The sequence below is a fragment of the Lathyrus oleraceus genome, chromosome 6 (assembly GCF_024323335.1).
Source record: "Lathyrus oleraceus cultivar Zhongwan6 chromosome 6, CAAS_Psat_ZW6_1.0, whole genome shotgun sequence".
Lineage (NCBI taxonomy): Eukaryota > Viridiplantae > Streptophyta > Magnoliopsida > Fabales > Fabaceae > Lathyrus > Lathyrus oleraceus.
In genome coordinates, this window is record NC_066584.1 from 481229977 (window position 1) to 481250571 (window position 20595).

Sequence of the window (20595 nt, forward strand, 5' to 3'; positions counted from 1 at the left end):
AAGGGTAATGCTCTAGGCAAGAAAAGACGGTCAAGGACGCATGAAAGACATGCAAGCATTGCTTGCTGAAGAAGAAAAGTTGGCTGGTCAGAGTGACAAAGAATGGTAAGCGCACTGGGCGTAAGGAAAATGCGCCCAGCAAGAGCTTTAAAATTTTGCCTATATATAGAAGTTTTTAATTTAGTGCAAAGTGAATTTAAGTAAATCGGGCGAGTACAGATTTGGAGGAGGTTCACTCAGGTGTACAACAAGAGAATAAGAAAGGAAACCTGAAGGTGGAAGCTATGTTCAGGTGATAAAACGGATACCACTTCCGAAGTCAACTTCTCTGTAAATATTAGTTGTTACGCTAAGCATGAGTAAGTGTAGCTAAAATTTATATTGGTGGGGATTGTATGCAGTCATTATATTCATGTATTAGATATGTAATAATGTTCTATGTAAAATTGCTCATGGTATAACATTGGTGACTCTTGAATTTTAATGCTTATTTCAGCTTTGCAACCTAAGAAATGTTTTCATGGTGTGAACTGACATCGAAATATGTTTGTCATTACTAGATCCAAGATAATCATTTATTGAGTATTAAGTTTAACACTCACACAAAATATACATATAGAAAATATATTACATATAGTATAATTTGGTACTGATACGCATAAGTGTCTATCAATAATGTTATATATACATGTCCAAAAAAATAATATACAATATGACACATGTTATACAAAGGTGCCTAGACAAAAATAAGATCTATACACAATATCCATATATGTATGCAAGCTACAGCGGAAGATCTTCACACAAAAGCCTCTGAAACATCATCAGGAAAGCTTACCCTTGCCACTCACCTGCAAAGAACCACATGCAACAATAATAATGGGGTTAGATAATAATCTCAGTGAACCCTCTATCTTATGGGTCAACTCTACTCTAAATGGGTAAATATCAAATCCTCAAAGTAAGTTTCTCGATAAAGTAATACATATGTACACTTACACAATAGAGAAAGACTCAAGTATCTAAGGGATATTCATATTGTATGGAAACATGTGACTTGAGTTCACATACCTCAATAAATCATTATTCGGAAAACTATAATCCATTGATAATGCTAACTTGTGCCCCAATGGCACATCTTAAGCAATTCATAAATAGAAAATTTATATTAGAGAAAGTAATGAAAACATTAATTATAAAATTTTGATAAAGACTATACACAAGTTAGCATTACCCATCAAATTTAATGTAACTTCCCTTAAGTCAGAGAGTGTATGTATAACATGGTCACGATACCAAGTCAACAATAATTGCATTTCCTATTTTGACCTTGTCAAATATCATCAATTTAGTCAAAAATGGTTGCACTATAATCTCACAGACGGTTCATCACCCCCACCATATAGAACCACACAAACCATTCAGCCATGTTTTCACCCTCACATCGTCTCCTCTTTTTTTCATTCTCCATTATACTTCAACTCCTACTAGCATCAGCTAACTGTCCATCTTCCTTTACCTGCGGATATCTCGGACCAATCTCATTTCCTTTCACAACCACACAACACCCAAACTGTGGCATGTTGATCATACACGGTTGCGACGACTCCGAACCACAATCCAAAAAAACCATTCAAAATAACAAAACATGGTTCGATATCACCAAAATCGATCCCTTCACAATAACAATTAGAGACGACGATCTCCACGACATACTGCTAAAAAGAAGTTGCGACATTCTAAACTACAACTCTAAGTTTACTGTCAACACACCTCTGGTTTCATCTCGCCTGGCCAACTACATCACCGTTTACGGTTGCAACAGCAGCAACGCAGTCGATCTTCAACAGTACTATTCAGTTTCTAATTCTACTTCCATCTGTAGAAACGAGAACAGTTCTTTGAATGGTGTTTCTGATTCGGATATCAAGAGTAATAAAGCTATTGTGGTTATAACTGATTCTGTTCCTGCGAATTCAAATCATCTCAGAGGATGTTCAAGGGCTATGATTCCAACGAGGTTTGAGGTTAGAAGTCTTGATCCTGATGAACTTTTTAACTCGTTAAGTGATGAAATTGCTATCAAATTACAAGTTTCTCAGAATTGTTCTACCTGTCATGATCTTGATGGAGGTCAATGCCGTCTTGATAACTACGGCCAGTTTTATTGTCAACAAGGTACTGCTACAGTTTACTGAAATTGTTATCTTAAAGGTAACAAATTCAATCAATGATATCAAAGTTAAGTTTCTTATCTGGGTTCTTTTTTCATCAACCAGGGAAATCTAAAAAGACTCATCTAATGATAATGATAGCAGGTATGTAGTAAATTAAATCTAATAATGTTTTCAATTTTTTTTTTATCTCGAGATTAAATATGAAAATATTTTATTAGATTTCTGATAAATTATGCAGTTGCATCTTCCACTGGAGCACTTGTAGTTCTAGCAATTTTGGCTTGGTTATGGAGAAGGCATTTTATCAACAATAAAAACCCACCATACCAAATAATTGAGTTGTTTCTGAAAAACCATGGTCATCTTGCAGCTAAAAGATACACTTATGCAGAGATAAAGAAAGCAACAAATTCATTCAAAAACAAACTCGGTCAAGGAGGATATGGCAGCGTATACAAAGGAAAATTACAAGATGGAAGTCTCGTGGCGGTAAAAGTATTAAGCGAATCCAATGGTAATGGAGAAGAATTCATCAACGAGGTTGCTAGTATTAGTGTCACTTCTCATGTTAACATTGTTAGTTTATTGGGATTCTACCTAGAAGGTTCTAAAAGAGCTTTGATATATGATTACATGCCTAATGGATCACTTGAGAAGTTCATATATGAAGACAAAGATCCATTAAAGCTAAATCTTCAATTGAGTTGCAAAACTATCTACAACATTGCAGTTGGAGTAGCTCGAGGATTAGAGTATTTGCATAAGGGTTGCAATACTAAAATCTTGCATTTTGATATAAAACCTCACAATATACTGTTAGATGATGATTTTTGTCCTAAGGTTTCGGATTTCGGACTTGCAAAAGTATGTCCGAGAAAAGAAAGTATTATATCTTTATTGGGTGCTAGAGGTACAGCAGGATACATTGCTCCAGAAGTGTTCTCTAGGAATTTCGGCGGTGTCTCTCACAAATCTGATGTTTATAGCTATGGAATGATGGTTTTAGAAATGGTTGGGGGGAAACAGAATAACAATGTTGTTGAAGTTGAACGGTCGAGTGAAATATATTTTCCGCACTGGGTTTACAAGCGTCTTGAACTGAATCAAGAACCTAGATTGCGGAGCATTAAAAATGAATTTGATAAACAAATTGTTCAAAAGATGATTATAGTAAGCTTATGGTGCATTCAGACTGATCCATCCCATAGGCCTGCAATGAGTAAAGTGGTAGATATGATGGAAGGTAGTTTGGAATCTTTGCAAATACCACCAAAACCTTGTCTCTTTTCACCTCCCAGGTCTCCCTCAAGATCATCAGATTATAACACCCATACATCTCAGGATTTGTATCATTCAGGTATATAAAGTACTATGTTCTTAATGTTATTGTATTATTATTAATTTAAATGCTGCCTTAATTTATCTCATTTTGGTGCACTGCTTATTTGCAATTGCAGATTCACTTCAATACACTGATTCTGAACCTCTAATCATTACGCCTTAGTTGAGCTAGTGGGAGACCGCCATCCCCGTAAGAGAACGAAACAATATTGTTGTCAAATGCAAGAGACTCTGGCAAAAAAAAAGTATAGTAGTTACTAGATATAAATTAGTTACATTTGTTAGTTGAACTAGTTAGTTTATTAGTTAGATTAAGTCATTGTTCTTGGTTGAACTATTTTCAAAAAATAATATATTTTTTTAAATTTTCAAAGAATAGAAATTAATTTAACTTTGTTGTCCAACAAGTATAAAATATTAATTTGGTTAAATCTATATTTATAATGATCTGATTCTAATAATCGGATTTAAATCAGAACATGAATAATTTGCATATCCAATTAAACTTAGTACCACTAGCTGTAGTTACGTGCTATCCTGAGCTCAAAGTATCACTTCTTTTCACGTTTCCACTAAGAAAAACAAAAATCATTTCTTCTAACTTCAACATATCATTTCCTCATAACTCGTGTTTCGTTGCACTAAACATAGTGCTAGTTATTGGATAGAGCACAAAAAAATAAGTAAACATAGTGCTGGTTATTGGATAGAGCATAAAGAAATATCTAAACATAGGAGACCAACCATTGGTAGTCTATTCAATCAAATTGCACCAATAATCATTTTAAAACAACTTTCCAGGATATTAATAACAAACTCACTAACAAACAGTTCAAGCATGTCTGAACTTTTGAAGTGCACTTCTAGTAACATCATATTATATTACATAAAAGCTCTTTTAAATTCTAACTCAGATAAGCAACATGTCTATTTCCTGAATTTGGTTTTGGTAGTACAATGCACTAATACAGCAATGCCAACAAGAACACCAGCAATAAGAAATGAAGATTTCCTTGATCGAAAGCTGCAACTAGTGTAACCCCATATCCATCGAGATAGAAAATGCAGCCCACAGGTATTTTTGAAATTCCGGATTGAAAAATCCTAAGGTAGATGCAGCATGTTCGGTCAGTTTCAACAAGATAACATCCAATCTTACAAGCAATTCCTTTCTACAAGCTATATATATTGACACAACTATTGCATGCAATGGACTTTGAGGATAGAGCTACAAATTTCTCAGTGAGCCAGCCAGTGCAGCTGTACTGTACACCTCTATAATTTACCCAACATGTCGCCAAATTCATCAATACTGGCATTGAAAGTTTCTAGAGAAAAATCCTGCACATTCTCAAAGAAATTGTCCAAGTTTTATTGAATTTGGAATGTTAATGTTAGAATGTCATTAATTCAAATATGCTTGCTGAACAATATTGTTGAGATTAAGAGGTAGAATTGCAATTCCATGAATTATAAACAATTGTGCTACTCAAAACAATCAAGAATGAACAAGAAAGTATATAGACGCAGAGATGTAAATAATCCAAAATTAGCAGCAGTGTTACATCTGGTAAACCTAAGAGAAGAAAACACAAATTTCTAGATAATCATCTGCATTGTATAACAAAATTTATAGACTTGGACTAGTTATTTTCAACTGAATATGGTAGCTTAGATATGGATCACTGAAAAAGTAACGATGATAACTGAAAAAGGATATGGTTAGTATCAAACCCATGGTGGACAGCACATCAATCAACGTTCTAATTATTTTGCAGGTCCAGTGAAACTAATTAATAATAATAATAATAATATTATAAAATAAAAGTATCAGTCTTAGTACAAGTTTATAACACCCAAAAAACTCTTTTTCCCAAAAAATTGTCAACATAGATCAAATGACATCATAATTTCATATTATGAATCATATTTAATGAAAGACGATTTAAATCTAAATCCTTATTTGTGACATAAAAAAATTGGTGTGATAGTCCCAGAGTAGGCAAAATCCTCTGTTAAAGAAGACTGCAGGGAGAGACGCAGAGCATGGAGTGAATGTAAATGCCAAGAACCAGAAAGAGAAAGCCAAAAAGGCCAGAAGTCACAGGCCTTATGCGGCCATAGGCAAGGTGGGGTGTTCTGTTTTCACCAATATGTACTAAGGATTTGTCAAAGATATTTTGGGTGTTCGAAGCTGGAAGCATATTAGTTATTACCTTTGGTAGTTTATGTTGCTGAGCAAGATGATCCACATGAAGCCTCACATTTGATGATGCAGCAATCCAGGCACGTCGGTCAACATTAGAATATACATATGCAACAATGTCAAACAATGTCTTTGCTCCACCTTCAATAGCTTTTAAGATATTAGCTTCTCTACTCCTACGGTTCCTGAAAAATAATTATAACCATCCTGTTAGCTGGTGACCCTGAAATAAAATACCAATTATGACTACTACATTGTTCTGTCAAAGGAAGTCATTGATTGGTAGTACTTTAGATATTCGCACAACATGTGCTTTGGCCAGACATTAACTCTCCCGTGCATAGGTATCAAAATATGCGGTGAAAGCTCCAGAAATTTGTATGTGGTTTGGAAATATTCCTGTTTATTACAATTATATTAGGCAAAAGGACATTGAATATAGTACTTTAAGTTGCATAGAATGCATCATTCTTTTCACACTTACAGACATGTTTCCACCACCACTGATGTCCAAGAGAGCACTTCCCTGACTGGAGCAAAATGAATTATCATGTTAGTAGAGTGGAGTCATTTACACAAGAACATTGAAAATGATGTAGCTCTAAAAAAAATATTGGAACTGAAAGAGAAAACTATACGGCTTTGACATTAGACAATATGAAGCATGCCAAACAGTGTAGTCAAGATCGAGTGCTGGGTTTAAGATCTTACGATCTTTACATGCTGGAGTTGCCTTTTAGTGCTACGATCTTAGAAAAAACTTTTGTGTACTTTGTGGTCAAGATCGAGTGTTGGATTTTAAGATATTACGATCTTACATGCTGAAATTGTCTTTTATATGACTATCATGATATGGGAATACATAATATCTTAGATGATTAGACTTGTTTGTTAGATTTATATTTTTTGAGCTACTTATTTTGAACAAAGTCTTTTGAACTTGTTAAATTATGGAATGATGGTTATGATTTATTAATTAAATTGGTTGAATTTTGTGATTTATGGGTTATTTTGTTCATGTATTATAAATTTCATGTTTTTGTGTGTATGTATATATGTCAAACTACCATTTTGCCCTTCGGTAAGATCTTAAGTGCCGTGCTACGATCCTAGTTTTGCGATCTTTTACAGGCTGTCCGATCCTACTTAAGATCCCGTGCTTGGCTACCTTGATGCCAAAGCCAAACTATTTTTCTCTCTGAATCAGAACAAGGTAGAAAATCTATTCCATGTATCTAACACATTGATCATCTTGTGATTATGTTATCATATGGAGTATGTTCTCTCCCTGTATATTTTCTTTTAGTATAAATTGGGTGTCCCTCATGCGCAACTGAGGAGACTAATTTTTCGAGTTTGGTAGATTTACATGGGTACAATGCTCTCTTTCTCTCAATAGTTTTAACGTTGTTGCATTCCCAGACTCAGATTCAAACTAGAGACCAATGTTGCTCTCAGCTAAATTGTCAGTATAACATTAGTTATTGTATTTGCTGTCAATAATTAGCATTATTTATCGCTTAACGTCAGTTTTATTTTATATACTGACATCATTGGTTCAAGATTCTCTTCCCAATGTAATGCATATATGAGGGTCCATTTTTCTCCCTCAATTATTTTCTAGTTTAGCTAACTCAGTCTTCTTTATTTTTCAAATGCAAATTAAGTTAATAAAACTCCGCCAACTTGTGTAATAGATATTATTTTTGTTTGCAATCAAATAAATAGACACAATTAGTAATTAGCACAATTTACTGCAGAAACGTCATGACAAACGAAATAGTTTACTAAAATTTCAAGTATCCACAACTGTCCAACCCAAACTTATTCCAAATAAGGTATTAAAATGTATGGAAAGTTTCACAACAACCCAAATATGCATCAATACATTACTCTTGAAATTTGAATGTGTATGTATATTATGTCCATTTTTGTTTAATATGTATAGAATGGAATCTTACCCCACACAGTGATCACCTACAATTAAGGAATGTGTGTTCACATGAAGCAATGCCATATGGCCATCTGTATGTCCCTGAAACAAAAAGGATTTAATTTTCAACAGAAAACAAAACCAATTTAATGTTTTATCACCACACTTATGATTCCAGTACAACCTTAATTAAGAATTCAAGTAGAGTTTAATATGGCTTTTGATAGTCCTATTTTTTTGTCAAAAATCAATTCAAACTTAAAAGAGCTAAGAATTCAAACCCTAAACAAAACCAATTTTATAATTTTCTCCAGATTTATGATTCCAATACAAACTCAGTTATGAATTCAAGTAGTGCTTGATATGGTTATTTTGTCAAGAATCAATTCAAACTTAAAAAAGTTACTAGAAGATAGTCACGGATGGTATTTGGTTTACACCTCTGAAGACAAAGCACAGGCTCATTGTTTCAAGAAGTTACTTGCCATGTTAAGAACCAATTCAACCAAAGCTTAATTTATTAAAACAAGACAAGACCATCAATGATTTTATCAGGCAATTCTAACATATATTTTGTGAAAATTTTCCATCCTATATGGTAAAGTAAAAAAAGAGAAGTGGATATGTCATTATCCTGGTCATTCATACTAAAGCAAATTTTACAATTTTTAAATGTATATTATGGAGCCAAGGTCAAGAAATTGAAGTTATTAAAACCCAACTACACAGTACATGAAACATGACAGACTGGAACATGCTATAATCTTTAAAGCATGTGAAAAATACCGGTGCAAAAATAACTTTTAATTTCTGACCACCAATGCAAATGTTTTCATCTCCAAAAACCGAGGTATAGCTAAGTGACCAATCATCTGTAATCATAGAATATCCAAATATCAGTTTATTGGCACATTGAAGTTATTTTGGATCAGTTTAAAAATCTAGAAAAAAAATTAAAAGCTAATCTGAAGAAAATACAAGTAGAAAAGACTGAGATAACAGCATAGAATTGTGCAACAGAGCTTTCTTGCGTATTGTGCAACAGAGCTTTCATACTTACTTTCAGAAGCAAAAGGAAGTGAAGTATCACACTCCTCTCTCATTATTATATTTTCGAGTGATATTTAGCAATAAATACGCAAAGGCTGTATTGTATGTCAGGTACTCATATAGGAGCCAATTTAATTGTGAAAATCTCATATATGCATTAGTAGAATATCTTGAGTAGTGCTGCATGTAAGCCTCCTAAAAATGTGTGAAAATGTTAATATAGAAAATGTCAATTACAGTCAATTTGGAATATTAATATAGAAAATATTATTTCACCATGGATTCTTCTAGTTGCATTATTTTTTTAATTTGTTCTTAGTAGGATCAAGATATGGGAATAGGGTTAAAGATATTTGGATAGTAAGATGTATGTTTAGTTAGTTACGGTTATCAATCAATGAGATGGGTAGTTAGGAACTAGGGTTATAATTTACAATAGCAGAAGTCGCGTGTTGAGAGAGGAAATCCTTGGAGGAGAACTATTTCTCCTTGTTGAGTTGATACAAAACTAAAAAGGAAAACCGGGTTTGCATAATGACTACAAAAACATCATTGAAATAGAAACAAATAAAGAACATTATAACCTCTACTTATGTGTCGCATGGTATTCTCGTGCGCTAACAAAATTGCATCAGGATTGCACTTCTGTATAACCGAGAGACCTGTTATAAAGGGTTAAAATACACTAGAGTTAAGAATATTATACTCACAATTTTATTTTATTTTTAAAACGCTTAACCTTAAGTTTTCAAGTACAAGAATATATGCATCACAGACAATAGTTTTTTCCATAATAAGAGAAAAAGTGATGATTCATCAAATACACTTGAAAGCAGAGCTACCAAATATAAGAGTATGTCTTGCTGCTTATTGGTTCTGACTTAGTTTTGGTGCAGATAACAAATTAAAAAAGAATATTTATGATGACTGACTCACTATTATCGCCTATACTCAACACATAACCTGACTATAAATTAACACATTCTTACTAATTTTTTAGCAAAGACTTACCATCTACATGGTCTGGATGATGATGGGTAACAAAGACCACTAATCTTCTTGGCAAAGCAGTAACAATTTTCTTTAGCTGATAATTACAGAATAACATGTTAAGATTAAATTGAGAAAAAAAAAACTCCAAAAGGAGATAATGTGGAAATTTACCACTTATAGAAATAAGATATGCTGAGAGGGTAGAATGAAACATCAAAAAAAACATTTCCACATTATTTCCTAAAGAGTCACACAGCTCAAATCTGAGCAGAAAAATTTTTAGACATTAAAGTCAAACAAATAAGACTATGTATTGCTTTTGCTGTCAATAAGTAATGTCGAGATATACTACTAAATAGTCATAACAGTATGATCTAGTATGAAATGAAATGCATCCCATGAGAATGGAACAGAAAACAGAAAGATAAAAGATTATTCAAAGGCTGAAATGACATGTTACTAAGTGCAGAATTTTGCATGTTATAGGGAAGTATAACCTCTCCATGGAATTCTGACAGACATCCTGGATCAACTATTAGTGCATCTCCAGAAGCAATGTATTTATTATCCTTGGAAGCATTTGGAACATTTTCAGGTGCAAACACCACCAGGTTAGTAGTTTGAAAAGGCTTTGCTGTCCTACTTCCCATAGGAATAAGTATAACACCAGTAGGGTACTCCTGAAAGTGAAAATAAATCTTCCATCTGTAACAGATTATTATCATAATTACTCTGGAAAATAAATGGCTTCCGCTATCTCCTTTACTTGTGTGTGAAAATCAAACTAGAGCTATAGTATCTGAATATGACAAATAAATTTAAGATGTAACTTTTCTGTAGCAACAGCTTGCTGATCTGGAGGACAATCATATCCTTTTAACCCATAAATAGTCAACAAAGTGAGTTAGCACACTTACCAGGGAATACATATAGGAAGGCAGCAAAAATCTAGTAATCAAACCATATGCCAAATCTCAACATTATAGCCTTTGCACTAACACTAAATGAATTCAGAAAATGACAATTTTCTCTTTATTTTCTGGGAAATTAAATTATAGATGCAATGCTGAGGGAGGTAGATAACCTTGTAGATCAAAAGACATGACATGGATTGGAAACTTAATGCCTATGTAGGTGTTTAGTCTTCATGAGATTTAGTTTTAGCAGTATCTTGTAGAGACTCCACCAAAAAAAGTCGTATGCAGGTCATTTGAAAATTTTGTCCTGATTTTAAAAATGAAAGCTTCTCCTGTATCACTACTTCCAAATTTATTTCTGAAATTGCAATTCCCAATAAATGTCCAACCACTGAAACAGAGAAAAAAATTTAAAAAGCAAACCTGGTAATTTATGGCTGGAGGGACTTTCCAGTTTGCAGAAACAGACGAGTCATTTATAAGACCAACAACTATCAATGGTCCAACACGATCACCATGAGGAATCACTTCCAGAAGCCAGTTAAAACAGCTTTGAATGGACATCCATTTATAGGTATCTGTATATAACATACATTTTTGACAAATGGTATTAAAATTTTTATTCCCTCTATCACACAATGAGTGACCCACTAATAAAAGAAAAATCATCCCAAAATGAATGACCTTTTTTATTCCCTCTTTATACAGTGAAGGTTGGTCTAGGTGGTAAAATTATCCTTATTAAGTGTACTAACCACTATCATAAATGCAAAGTGGAAAATATTGACTTTGAAGTGGTGCAAGTAATACTTATTAGATAGTACAATCGAAAAACAATGACGCATGGGCCGAAGACAGTGGCGGCGGGTGGGCCGAAGACGGAGGTGGCGCGTGTGGATGTTTTTGCCGGTGAAAAAATGGGGAACGGCCGAATCAGAGGAGGCGCTTCTGCCGGTAGGGTTAGTTTTCAAGATATCATGTTAAAATACGAGATACTAAGAGACATTTGAATAAACCGTGTGTTTTTAAAAACACTACGGAGACTGTATTATATATAGAAAGATGTCTAATTAATTACATGATGGAGTCGATGTGGGACTTTTCTATATATAAATGTTCTTAACATTGTATATATATACAAATATCAACAACACTAAAAATGAGAACTCATTAGTGGTTAAAACATTTGCAATACGAAACCAGACTCACTTTTTTCATTGGGTCATCATCGACCACCATTTATTCAAAAGAAACAAGAAAATAAACATGTTGGAATATGAACTTCAAAACCTTCAAACCTCTCACAAACTCTAAAAATAATAATAAAAGAAGCTTGAGTAGTTGTTCTGAAAGGCCAAAGAAGACAATATATACAAAATATTAAACCCCTAAATCGTCTCCCAATCTCTCACATTTTTGGTTGGGACTAACTCATCCTTACAAAACCCACTTATAGGTGAGGATTGCCCCCACTTATAAACACAACACGAGCCATATCTCTAAACAATGTGGGACTAAATTCACCCCTTCAAACCTAACACAATGAAGGTGTTGGTGTTGCAATGAAGGCAAGTCAAATGCCGCAATTAAGGTGACTAGGAGCATTAAGGTGGAAAGTCCAACACAATCTTCACTTATTATTTGTTATATTCACATACATAGACTTACATAGATATAGATATACTATGAACTCTGATTTTGTTATAAACATGGTTTTAAAATTAACATTGAGAATATATTTCCAGAGGCACCGGTGCCGGATACCAAGTTTTCAAAAAAAAAAGTTCCCGAAGGCATCTAAACTAAAGAGGGAGGTTACCTTTTATATAAGGTCTATCTCTATCTTTCTCCGAACCTATTCATTTTCTTAGTTATTATATTTCAAACTTGATATCATGAGCTCTTCCGATCCAGGCCCGATGACTATAGTGCCGAGAACTTCATTCGAATCTCCAGAATTTGATCAATAGATTAGAAAATTTTACACCAATGGCCAGATCTAGTGCTGAAGATGACTATCACATCTTGCACTCAAGAAACCAAACACATGGAGCTAGTTTTTATTAAGAGGAGAACTGGTCTAAAATAACACTCTTGAAGTCTTCCACGTTCCTTCCTAAGAGCTAGGAGCAATATGCTGACACCCTTACTAAAGATTTTCATCTCAGAGGTTCATCTCCGAGACAAACTAAGGGTCTTTGACTACTTTACTCTCACTCACCAACCCTGAGCTTCCAGGGGGAATGATACGTTAGGGTCTGTTTGAGAGGTGGATTTTGAAAGGGGGACTTGTTTTTCTTTTCTAAATTATTGAAGCTATAAAATGTTTCTTAAAATAAATAGTGTGATTGAATTGTTATAGGATCAAATATCGTGGTATTCTTTCAACATTTTTAAGTTAGATCTAGCTCTTTATAACTCTCCCCTTAAAATCTATCTCTCAAATAGACTTTTAGGCTGGTTTTGGATAAGGTAAGTTAAAAATTTTAAATAATTTAAAATTCTAATCAATTTAAATGATTCAATTGAAATTAACTTATTTTTAAATTCATTTGTTTGGATAAAGTATTAATATGATTCACTGTTAAATTTTGGAGATCATTTTCATAAATTTTTAAAAAATTGAGTCAAATTTAAAATATAAAAAATAGGAATCAATTTATAATTTTTGAAATTTTAAAGAGCCTCATTTGTAAATTTTGAAAATTATTATGGACTTATTTGCAATTTTTTGAAAATTTTAGAGGTGAATTTGAAATTTTCATAAAATATGAGGACCATCTAACAAAATTTGAAAAGTTAATACTAAATAATTAAACATTTGTATTATATAGAGTGAAAGAGCAATTTCAAATTCTTTACTTATAAAATTTAAAAAATTGCATAAAGTGAGAGAGCAATTTCAAATTCTTTCCTCAATTGAACATACATTCTAATAATAAATAATTGAACATTTGCATTATATAGAGTGAAAGAGCAATTTCAAATTCTTTACTTATGAAATTTGAAAAATTATATAGAGTGAGAGCAATTTCAAATTCTTTCCTCAATTGAACATATATTTATGCAAATAAATAATTGAACATTTGAGAGCAATTTCAAATTCTCTCTTCAATTGAAGATACATTTCTGCAAATAAGAATGGAAAATTAATAATAAATAATTGAACATTTGCATTATATAGGATGAGAGAACAATTTCAAATTCTTTAATTGATTGAACATACATTTCTGCAAATAAAACAATAACCTCCAATATCAACTACAAACAAATTTGAAAAACAAACCTGATAAATCCTTGGCCTCATCTACTAGTTTCCCAACAATGAAAACTGTGTTAACAGGCAAACCAGGTCCGAACGCAGCTTCCTTCACATACTTATGAAACTTCCACTCTCCTCCTTCAACCGTCCCAAACCCTAATTGTCCAAACACCTAATTACAAAACCATTAAACATCAAATTCATCACTACAGAACCACAACGATTCAAAACATGCCTAAATTCAATAACACTACCTCGTTAAGAGCAGAACGGATATCGAAATCCCCAAAATCGAACTCCTCGGAATGTGATTCAGAAATTTCCACCTCAACCGAGGGTTCCGATTGTTGTTGCAGTGGGTTCAATTGCACTGAAGGCAAGTCCCAGAGATCAGAATCAAGGAAAGAATCGTATTCCTCGTCGTTGAATTTGGGAGGACGTGACTGCTTCACGAGGAGAAACTCGTTTTCGTTTGAAGGATTTTGGATGATCAACGCGAGTTTGTGAGTTGCCATTGCCAAAGGAAGTGGAAATGGGTTTAGCTGAGCGAGGTTCAAACTACTACAACTAACTGAACATAAAAGAGGTGTAATAGATGGCTTTTATTATAGCATTTAATAACCGTTTTATTTCATCCAATTTAGATGAATATTTAGTTTATCGCTATAACTCAATAACAGCTTTATTTGATCGCTATTATAAACCAAATTAAGTATTATTAGTTGAGATGTAGAATTGACATGAGAGAGCATTGATGGTGAAGATGGAGTTTGATGAATGAGTGATGCTGTGTGCTCAAATTGTTAATAGAAATCGTTAGCTACTTTGGTGTCATCGTCTCCTTTAACATTTCTTGCAAATGATTTTTCCACTCTACCGGCTGGGCCCCATATTTTTTGGTGTGTTCAGACTTATCTAAAATAATATCAGTCATCGTAATTCATATATATACACCTTCATTTTTTTCTAAAATATAGTTTGAAGGAGTAAATTTTTTTTTAGGATTTGAAAATGTATCTCTATAAAATCCCTTAAATTTATTTTAAAGGAATTGGAAACATATTTATTTTATATGACATTAAGATATTTTGAAGCCGCATTTTCGAAAATCTCTTGAATACTTGTTTCAACATTGATAATTTTTAAGTCAACTTATATCTTAAGTCATTTTAGATCATATATTATAAATATCGCTACATTAATTGATTCAAACATGTTACACATATATTTAAAAAGTCACACATTAACTAAAGTAAAATTAAAATGTATCAATCATACATAACTTATTCTGAAAATACAAAAAATAATAATACAACCAAACATAAACTATGGAATATGCCTAACCCATTGGTTTCTCTCCCTGTATTGCAAGCCATTTCGTGCCTCGACGATAATGCCTTCTACGAGGGTCGATTGGAGATTGTCTTCCTTAAAATGTCTTGTCTTTATGTTTGATCTTGTCATATCCATAATACATTGACAAACACTACTTATGTCATGAGTGTGATCATCCCTAGCTTCTAGTACCTCCTGGTAAGAAAGTTTATGTGGTCTTCCAAGGAGCTTCTAGTGTTATGATAGGATGTGACACCCTATAGAACCATGTCATATAGTCGTCTGTATAAGCCTAATGTACAGGAGCTGACACCCTGCGATAGACCTCTGGTACAAATAACTCTCGAAATTCTCCAGTATCACATCAAGATCTTTGTGGCAAACAATGGGAGGAGCGAACTCAAAGGAGTGTCTCTGAATGATCTGCAAATACTTAAACGGGTGCATCACTCGCTCGGGCAAATACATATACATCAGACCCCGACCTATATGTCATCCATCCAGAATATAACGAAATGACGTCCATGTGACATGTTTGGTGGTGACCGCCATATAGGCAGAAGGAAATGCCATATGTTACATGACAGTCAAGATCACTCGGAATGGCTTGATCGTCTGATTCCCTCTGAGCGGGAAAAATGTGACATCACGTGGCCATTCCTTCGTGTAGTCAAGCATAGGTTCCCACCTGGAGATACGAGGAAAGTGAGAAATGATTCATCCCTCAAAATGGTTCAGATAAAATATTAATAACAAGTGTAACAAAATAGTTATGAAAATATTAATAACAGTAAATTACCGTAAGCAGTGTGCAACTTCCTATCATTTGTTTTGTCTTCAAAAGACAACCCTCGTCCATCTTCGATTACAAGTAGACTAAATAGGCGGCCTTAGTTGTACTCGTAAATCGTTGTTAAGTCGATGAAGTATTTAAGGTAGACCACATCGACATAGGTGGCTCTTTTGTCCACAAACATGGATATGTCACCATGAACAAGAGGTAACACCTTGATGCACATTGTCGGTGAGACTCAACCAGTAGGGGTGGACATGGTTCGGGTTTAGGCGGGTTTTAGACCAAAAACTCCAACCGACTCAAATCGCGGGTGTATAATCCAAACCCAATTCCTCAAAAAAAATGGACTCGGATCATACAAGTAACAGGTTTGCAGTTTAGCATATCGACTTAAGGGGTTGAGTTCTTCAATAGTCTAAAATGGGGAAAGTAGTTTTAAAAGGCTAAATCAAAATTTGTATAAATCCCGTCATATCCAATTTTTTTTACAAAAAAAAATTGACAAAATCAAATATGGATTTGTTTGTATCATGAAGATTCATATTATCAACAAATAAAAATGAAACCTTGAAACAAAAGAACAATTAGATTGTGAAGAATAAAAAAGAAGAAAACAATAAACTCAGTGCAAAGGAGACTGGATCTATTGTTTTGAAATCTAAATTTAACAAATATTGGTTGATAGCATGTGTAGTGGTGTTGAATCAGAGTCATCCAGAAATTATAGTGACAATGGTGAGGAGATGTGATAAATTATGGTGATGGATGTGTGTGTGTGTGTGTGTGTGTGTATGTGTGTGTGTGTGTGTGTGTGTGTGTGTGAGAGAGAGAGAGAGAGAGAGAGAGGAGGGGGGAGGGAAATAGGGGCGAGAGAATTAAAGGATGTAGAAAAAAATATTATTTTGGTTATTTATTCAATTTGACTAGTCACACTGGTGTGAGAGAGAGAGACTGGTGAGAGACCTAAAGTTGTTGAGATTCACAGTACCCTAAATCAATAATGTGATTATGTATGCATACATGGGCTGGTTTAACCACCGACAATTTGATTTTTATCACCCTGACCTGCCCAATACAACCCACTTAAATTAGTAAAGTTTTCATTTACTACCCGTTAACCCATAATAACCCGCACATTTATCAGAAACTCGATCGGTTGGACCAGTTTTGGACGGGTATGCGGGTCCTTTACACCCTTATAAACAAGCATGTTATCACCTTTGGGATCCATAGCCATATACAGATGGTCTTTATAAAGTTATTATAAAATTTTAAATTTAGCATTAGCACCTTTGGTGTTAGCTACCTCATTTGTTACCTTAGTCGGGTCAGCCCCCAAAAATGTAACCAAGATCTCGTTGGCTTCCTCTCAACTGAGCCTTTTATGGTCCAGTAATTTTCCTCTAATGAGAAGATGTAAGAGGAATGAGACGTCATCTAGGATGATGGTCATCTCGGTAGTATGAAGGTGGAAACATGACGCCTTTGAATGTCATCTCTCTACAAATGACGCGTGCATGCCATGGTTTATGGTAGTGTATACAGCAGAACATAAACCGGCAAGACCATGGTAGAAGATAAAATTCTTGAACAAGTCAGTGTCGGGTTGACCCAAATCTAATATCTTTCTTTCGTGGTTTAGGGATTTTAAACATGGATGCTCCTGTAAAAAAATATCGCCATCAGTCGTGATTAAATTAGTTTAAAATAGATGTAATGCAGAGGTAAGTAAATATATATATATCCTTCCCATACATGCCTAGCAACATGGTCTCCATATAAATGAAATAAGGATGTGTTAAATAGGCCTTATGGATAACTATCTGCAGGGGAATTAGCAGTAGGTTCCTTTGGGGCTTTAGGGGCTTTAAGTATTAGGGACACGTGGCCTCGTAAAGTAGGTGCATAAGACAGGAGACTACGGGAAGTAGAACCAGATTGTTATGAACCTAGAATTTGTAAACCATCAAATAAGGTATCATTAACTCGTGGTCCTTCCCCTGGCCTTCTCACATCGTAAAAACGCGTGTTGGGACACACGACCGAGCCTAATTCTATCCTTGTTGTTTTCAGTCGTTGCACTTGTAATAAAACTATAAAGTCGCATAAAAAATTCAACAAAAATGCAGTCATGTACAAATCCAAAGATACAATTAATTGTCTATACAAACCATGTGGCCATTAGATATCTCCTAAGCAAAAAAGATGCTAAAACTAGACTTACCAAATGGATTTTTACTGCTTCAAGAGTTTGATATTAAGATAAGAGATAAGAAAGGGACATAAATTGTGGTTGTTTACCATTTGGCCAGTTGATTGAGCAAAAAAGGGAAGAGTTACACCTTCATGACTCTTTCTCGGACGACAAGCTATTTTTGTTGGTTTGAATAGAGACGCCTTAGTATGATGACTTTATCAACTATCTTGTTATCGGAGTCTTACCTCCATATATGAACTACCAACGTAAGAAGAAATTATTCTTTGAACTTAAACATTACTATTGGGACGAGCCTCTACTTTTTAAGAGAGACGTCGACGGAGTTTTTTGGAGGTGTATCCCAAGAGAGAAGATTGAGAGTATTATGTCTCACTGCCATGCTTCCGCCTACGGTGGACACGTTAATACCAACAAAATTGTGTCAAACATTTTGTAAGCTAGCCTTTATAAGCTGAATCTCGTCAAAGATGTCAGTGCTTTTATAAAGAAAATGTAAATAGTTCCAGGGCATTAGAAACATTTGATGGGGATCTTCAGTGACCCCCTTAGCAGCTTCCTATTTAAAATCACTAGAAACCTCGACCATGTCAACCTTCTCCCTAGATCCTTCAGAAATTTCCACCATGTTGACCATGGATGATTTAGTAAAATGGGCATCAACGACTTGAAGAGGTTCAGCATCAATCCTCATTAGGATCTTCGATTTGTTCCCAAACTAAAGCCTTCTGGGCCTTATAGCACTCTGCACAAGGTCCCTGAAAAGAAAACATTGTGAGGTTTTATGGCCCAAAAAATTATGATACTTACAAAACCCCCTCTTTTTTCTTTGTTCTAGAGGGGGATTTTTAGCGCCAAGAGGCACTACCATCTGACCATCTTTAAGAAGTAAATCGAATATCCTGTCACATTTAGTGACATCAAAGGTACAAGTCTCTTTAGGGAACCTAGTATCCTTGTCTGGCTCGACTGGATTTTTCCGTTTGAGGGAGTTAGGACTTTGTAGGAGTATGGTGGTCCTTGCTTTAGTTCGGCAAGGTCGATCTCAACCTCGTCGAAATCTACATGCTCCTTGGACGTTTCAGGTTCGTCGTTGCCTAATTTGACATAAGCTATTCTATATTTCCTATTATTTTTATTTGCTCTGGATTTCTCAGCCTTCAAACGCTCCACCTATCAAACTCTATCGGCCAATTGGGCTATATCTCTCAGGTATTGGGTATCCAACTTTTTCCTAATAGAATAGTCAAGGCCACCAGCGGCCATTTTGACCAACTCATGCTCATGCACTTGCATAAAACATCTTGCCTTAAGCAGACGGAACATGTTCAGGTAATCATCTATTTACTCAATAAACTTTCATTTGATAATAGCCAATTCTTTCAGACTTGTCTTTGACTATCCCATGTAAAATTGCTCATGGAACAATCTTTCCAAACGAGTCCACGTATCAATGGAGTTCGATGGTAATATGGCGAACCATGTAAAGGCTTTCTTCGTAAGAGAACTTGGGAAATATTTTATCTTAAGACTCTCATTGTTTGCAATTTCTCCCACCCCCATGAGGTATCCTGCCACGTGTTCTATAGTGGATTCACTAGTATCCCCCGAAAACTTGGTGAACTTATGGACCTTCCACCTATGGGGTAATTCCGCATGCAGAACGTACTCAGATAAATGGGACGTATAATTTGGCCTATGAAGGCCAACATCTACCCCATTTCACACCATGATTCTTTCGACCATGGCTTCCAGATTATTATTTGTTGTCATATCATCGTGTCGAATTCGCTGCATAAGTTCATCAGCGTCTTGGTGCCTATTTTCCAACACTACCTGTGGCTCCCTTTTCCTTGGGATCCGTTGTTCCGCCCTAGTACCTTCGACTCTAGGTGGTTACACTCCTGTCCCTTGATTCACCATGTTCACTTATGGTGCATTCTGTAGGACTTGGTTAACGGTAAGGTCATCTTTGATGGCTACTCCTTGATTCTCTCTTGTCCATCCCCTATGAGGATGTCGAGGAAGTTGTGGGACACCAAAGAAATTTGTAATATGCGTCATTTTTACAACCATTTATTGGTTCGAGTGGGTAGTATCTTTAATTAATGGATTGAATATTGTACCCATTGATTGGGCCATCATCTGGACCATTTCATGGTTTCTTTCGTCCATTTGCTTCTTTAACACCGCTGCGGAATTATTCGTCATATTAGACATCTAGGTATGAAGACCCACCCCTAAAGGTTGGTTTCGACCCAAATTGTTTACACCGGACTCAGATCCCTGCAATGGCGAAGATATATTCGCCAGTGGGTCCGCATATGTCGACGTCGAATTATGTAAATTCGTCATCATCGCAATTGGCAT

At 34.8% G+C, this 20595-nt stretch overlaps 2 protein-coding genes across 3 annotated transcripts; one reads left to right on the forward strand and one right to left on the reverse strand.

The window, feature by feature from the left end:
• The first annotated feature begins 1346 nt into the window (after window positions 1–1346).
• LOC127098536 (LEAF RUST 10 DISEASE-RESISTANCE LOCUS RECEPTOR-LIKE PROTEIN KINASE-like 2.4) lies at window positions 1347–3909 on the forward strand. The gene is made up of 4 exons (XM_051037149.1): window positions 1347–2178; window positions 2280–2318; window positions 2416–3534; window positions 3635–3909. Exons 1-4 carry the CDS (start codon window positions 1428–1430, stop codon window positions 3679–3681), a joined length of 1956 nt encoding a protein of 651 aa, XP_050893106.1. The 5' UTR covers window positions 1347–1427; the 3' UTR covers window positions 3682–3909.
• Window positions 3910–4240: 331 nt separating this feature from the next.
• LOC127098537 (uncharacterized) lies at window positions 4241–14730 on the reverse strand. 2 transcript variants are annotated; one of them, XM_051037150.1, is made up of 12 exons: window positions 14134–14730; window positions 13904–14051; window positions 11041–11195; window positions 10198–10380; window positions 9719–9794; window positions 9292–9369; window positions 8444–8529; window positions 7686–7759; window positions 6209–6254; window positions 6014–6123; window positions 5735–5909; window positions 4241–4622 (listed from the first exon to the last, which is right to left on the reverse strand). In XM_051037150.1, the coding sequence occupies exons 1-12, from the start codon at window positions 14392–14394 to the stop codon at window positions 4446–4448; spliced, it is 1569 nt and encodes a 522-aa protein (XP_050893107.1). In that variant the 5' UTR covers window positions 14395–14730; the 3' UTR covers window positions 4241–4445. The 2 variants fall into 2 exon arrangements, with proteins under 2 accessions (XP_050893107.1, XP_050893108.1); XM_051037151.1 differs by having other exon boundaries at window positions 4241–4859; window positions 14134–14724.
• Between the last annotated feature and the right edge of the window lie 5865 nt (window positions 14731–20595).

Bases quoted from the DNA above. Each gene is read 5' to 3' on its own strand.
- LOC127098536 (XM_051037149.1), top strand. From the start codon at position 1,428: ATGTTTTCACCCTCACATCGTCTCCTCTTTTTTTCATTCTCCATTATA. The intron at 2,179-2,279 runs GTACTGCTACAG...TTCATCAACCAG, and splicing joins CCAGTTTTATTGTCAACAAG to GGAAATCTAAAAAGACTCAT. The intron at 2,319-2,415 runs GTATGTAGTAAA...TAAATTATGCAG, and splicing joins TCTAATGATAATGATAGCAG to TTGCATCTTCCACTGGAGCA.
- LOC127098537 (XM_051037150.1), bottom strand. From the start codon at position 14,394: ATGGCAACTCACAAACTCGCGTTGATCATCCAAAATCCTTCAAACGAA. The intron at 7,760-8,443 runs GTATTTTTCACA...TTTTTGTTTCAG, and splicing joins TAAAAGTTATTTTTGCACCG to GGACATACAGATGGCCATAT. The intron at 4,623-5,734 runs GTAATAACTAAT...CATCTACCTTAG, and splicing joins AGCAACATAAACTACCAAAG to GATTTTTCAATCCGGAATTT.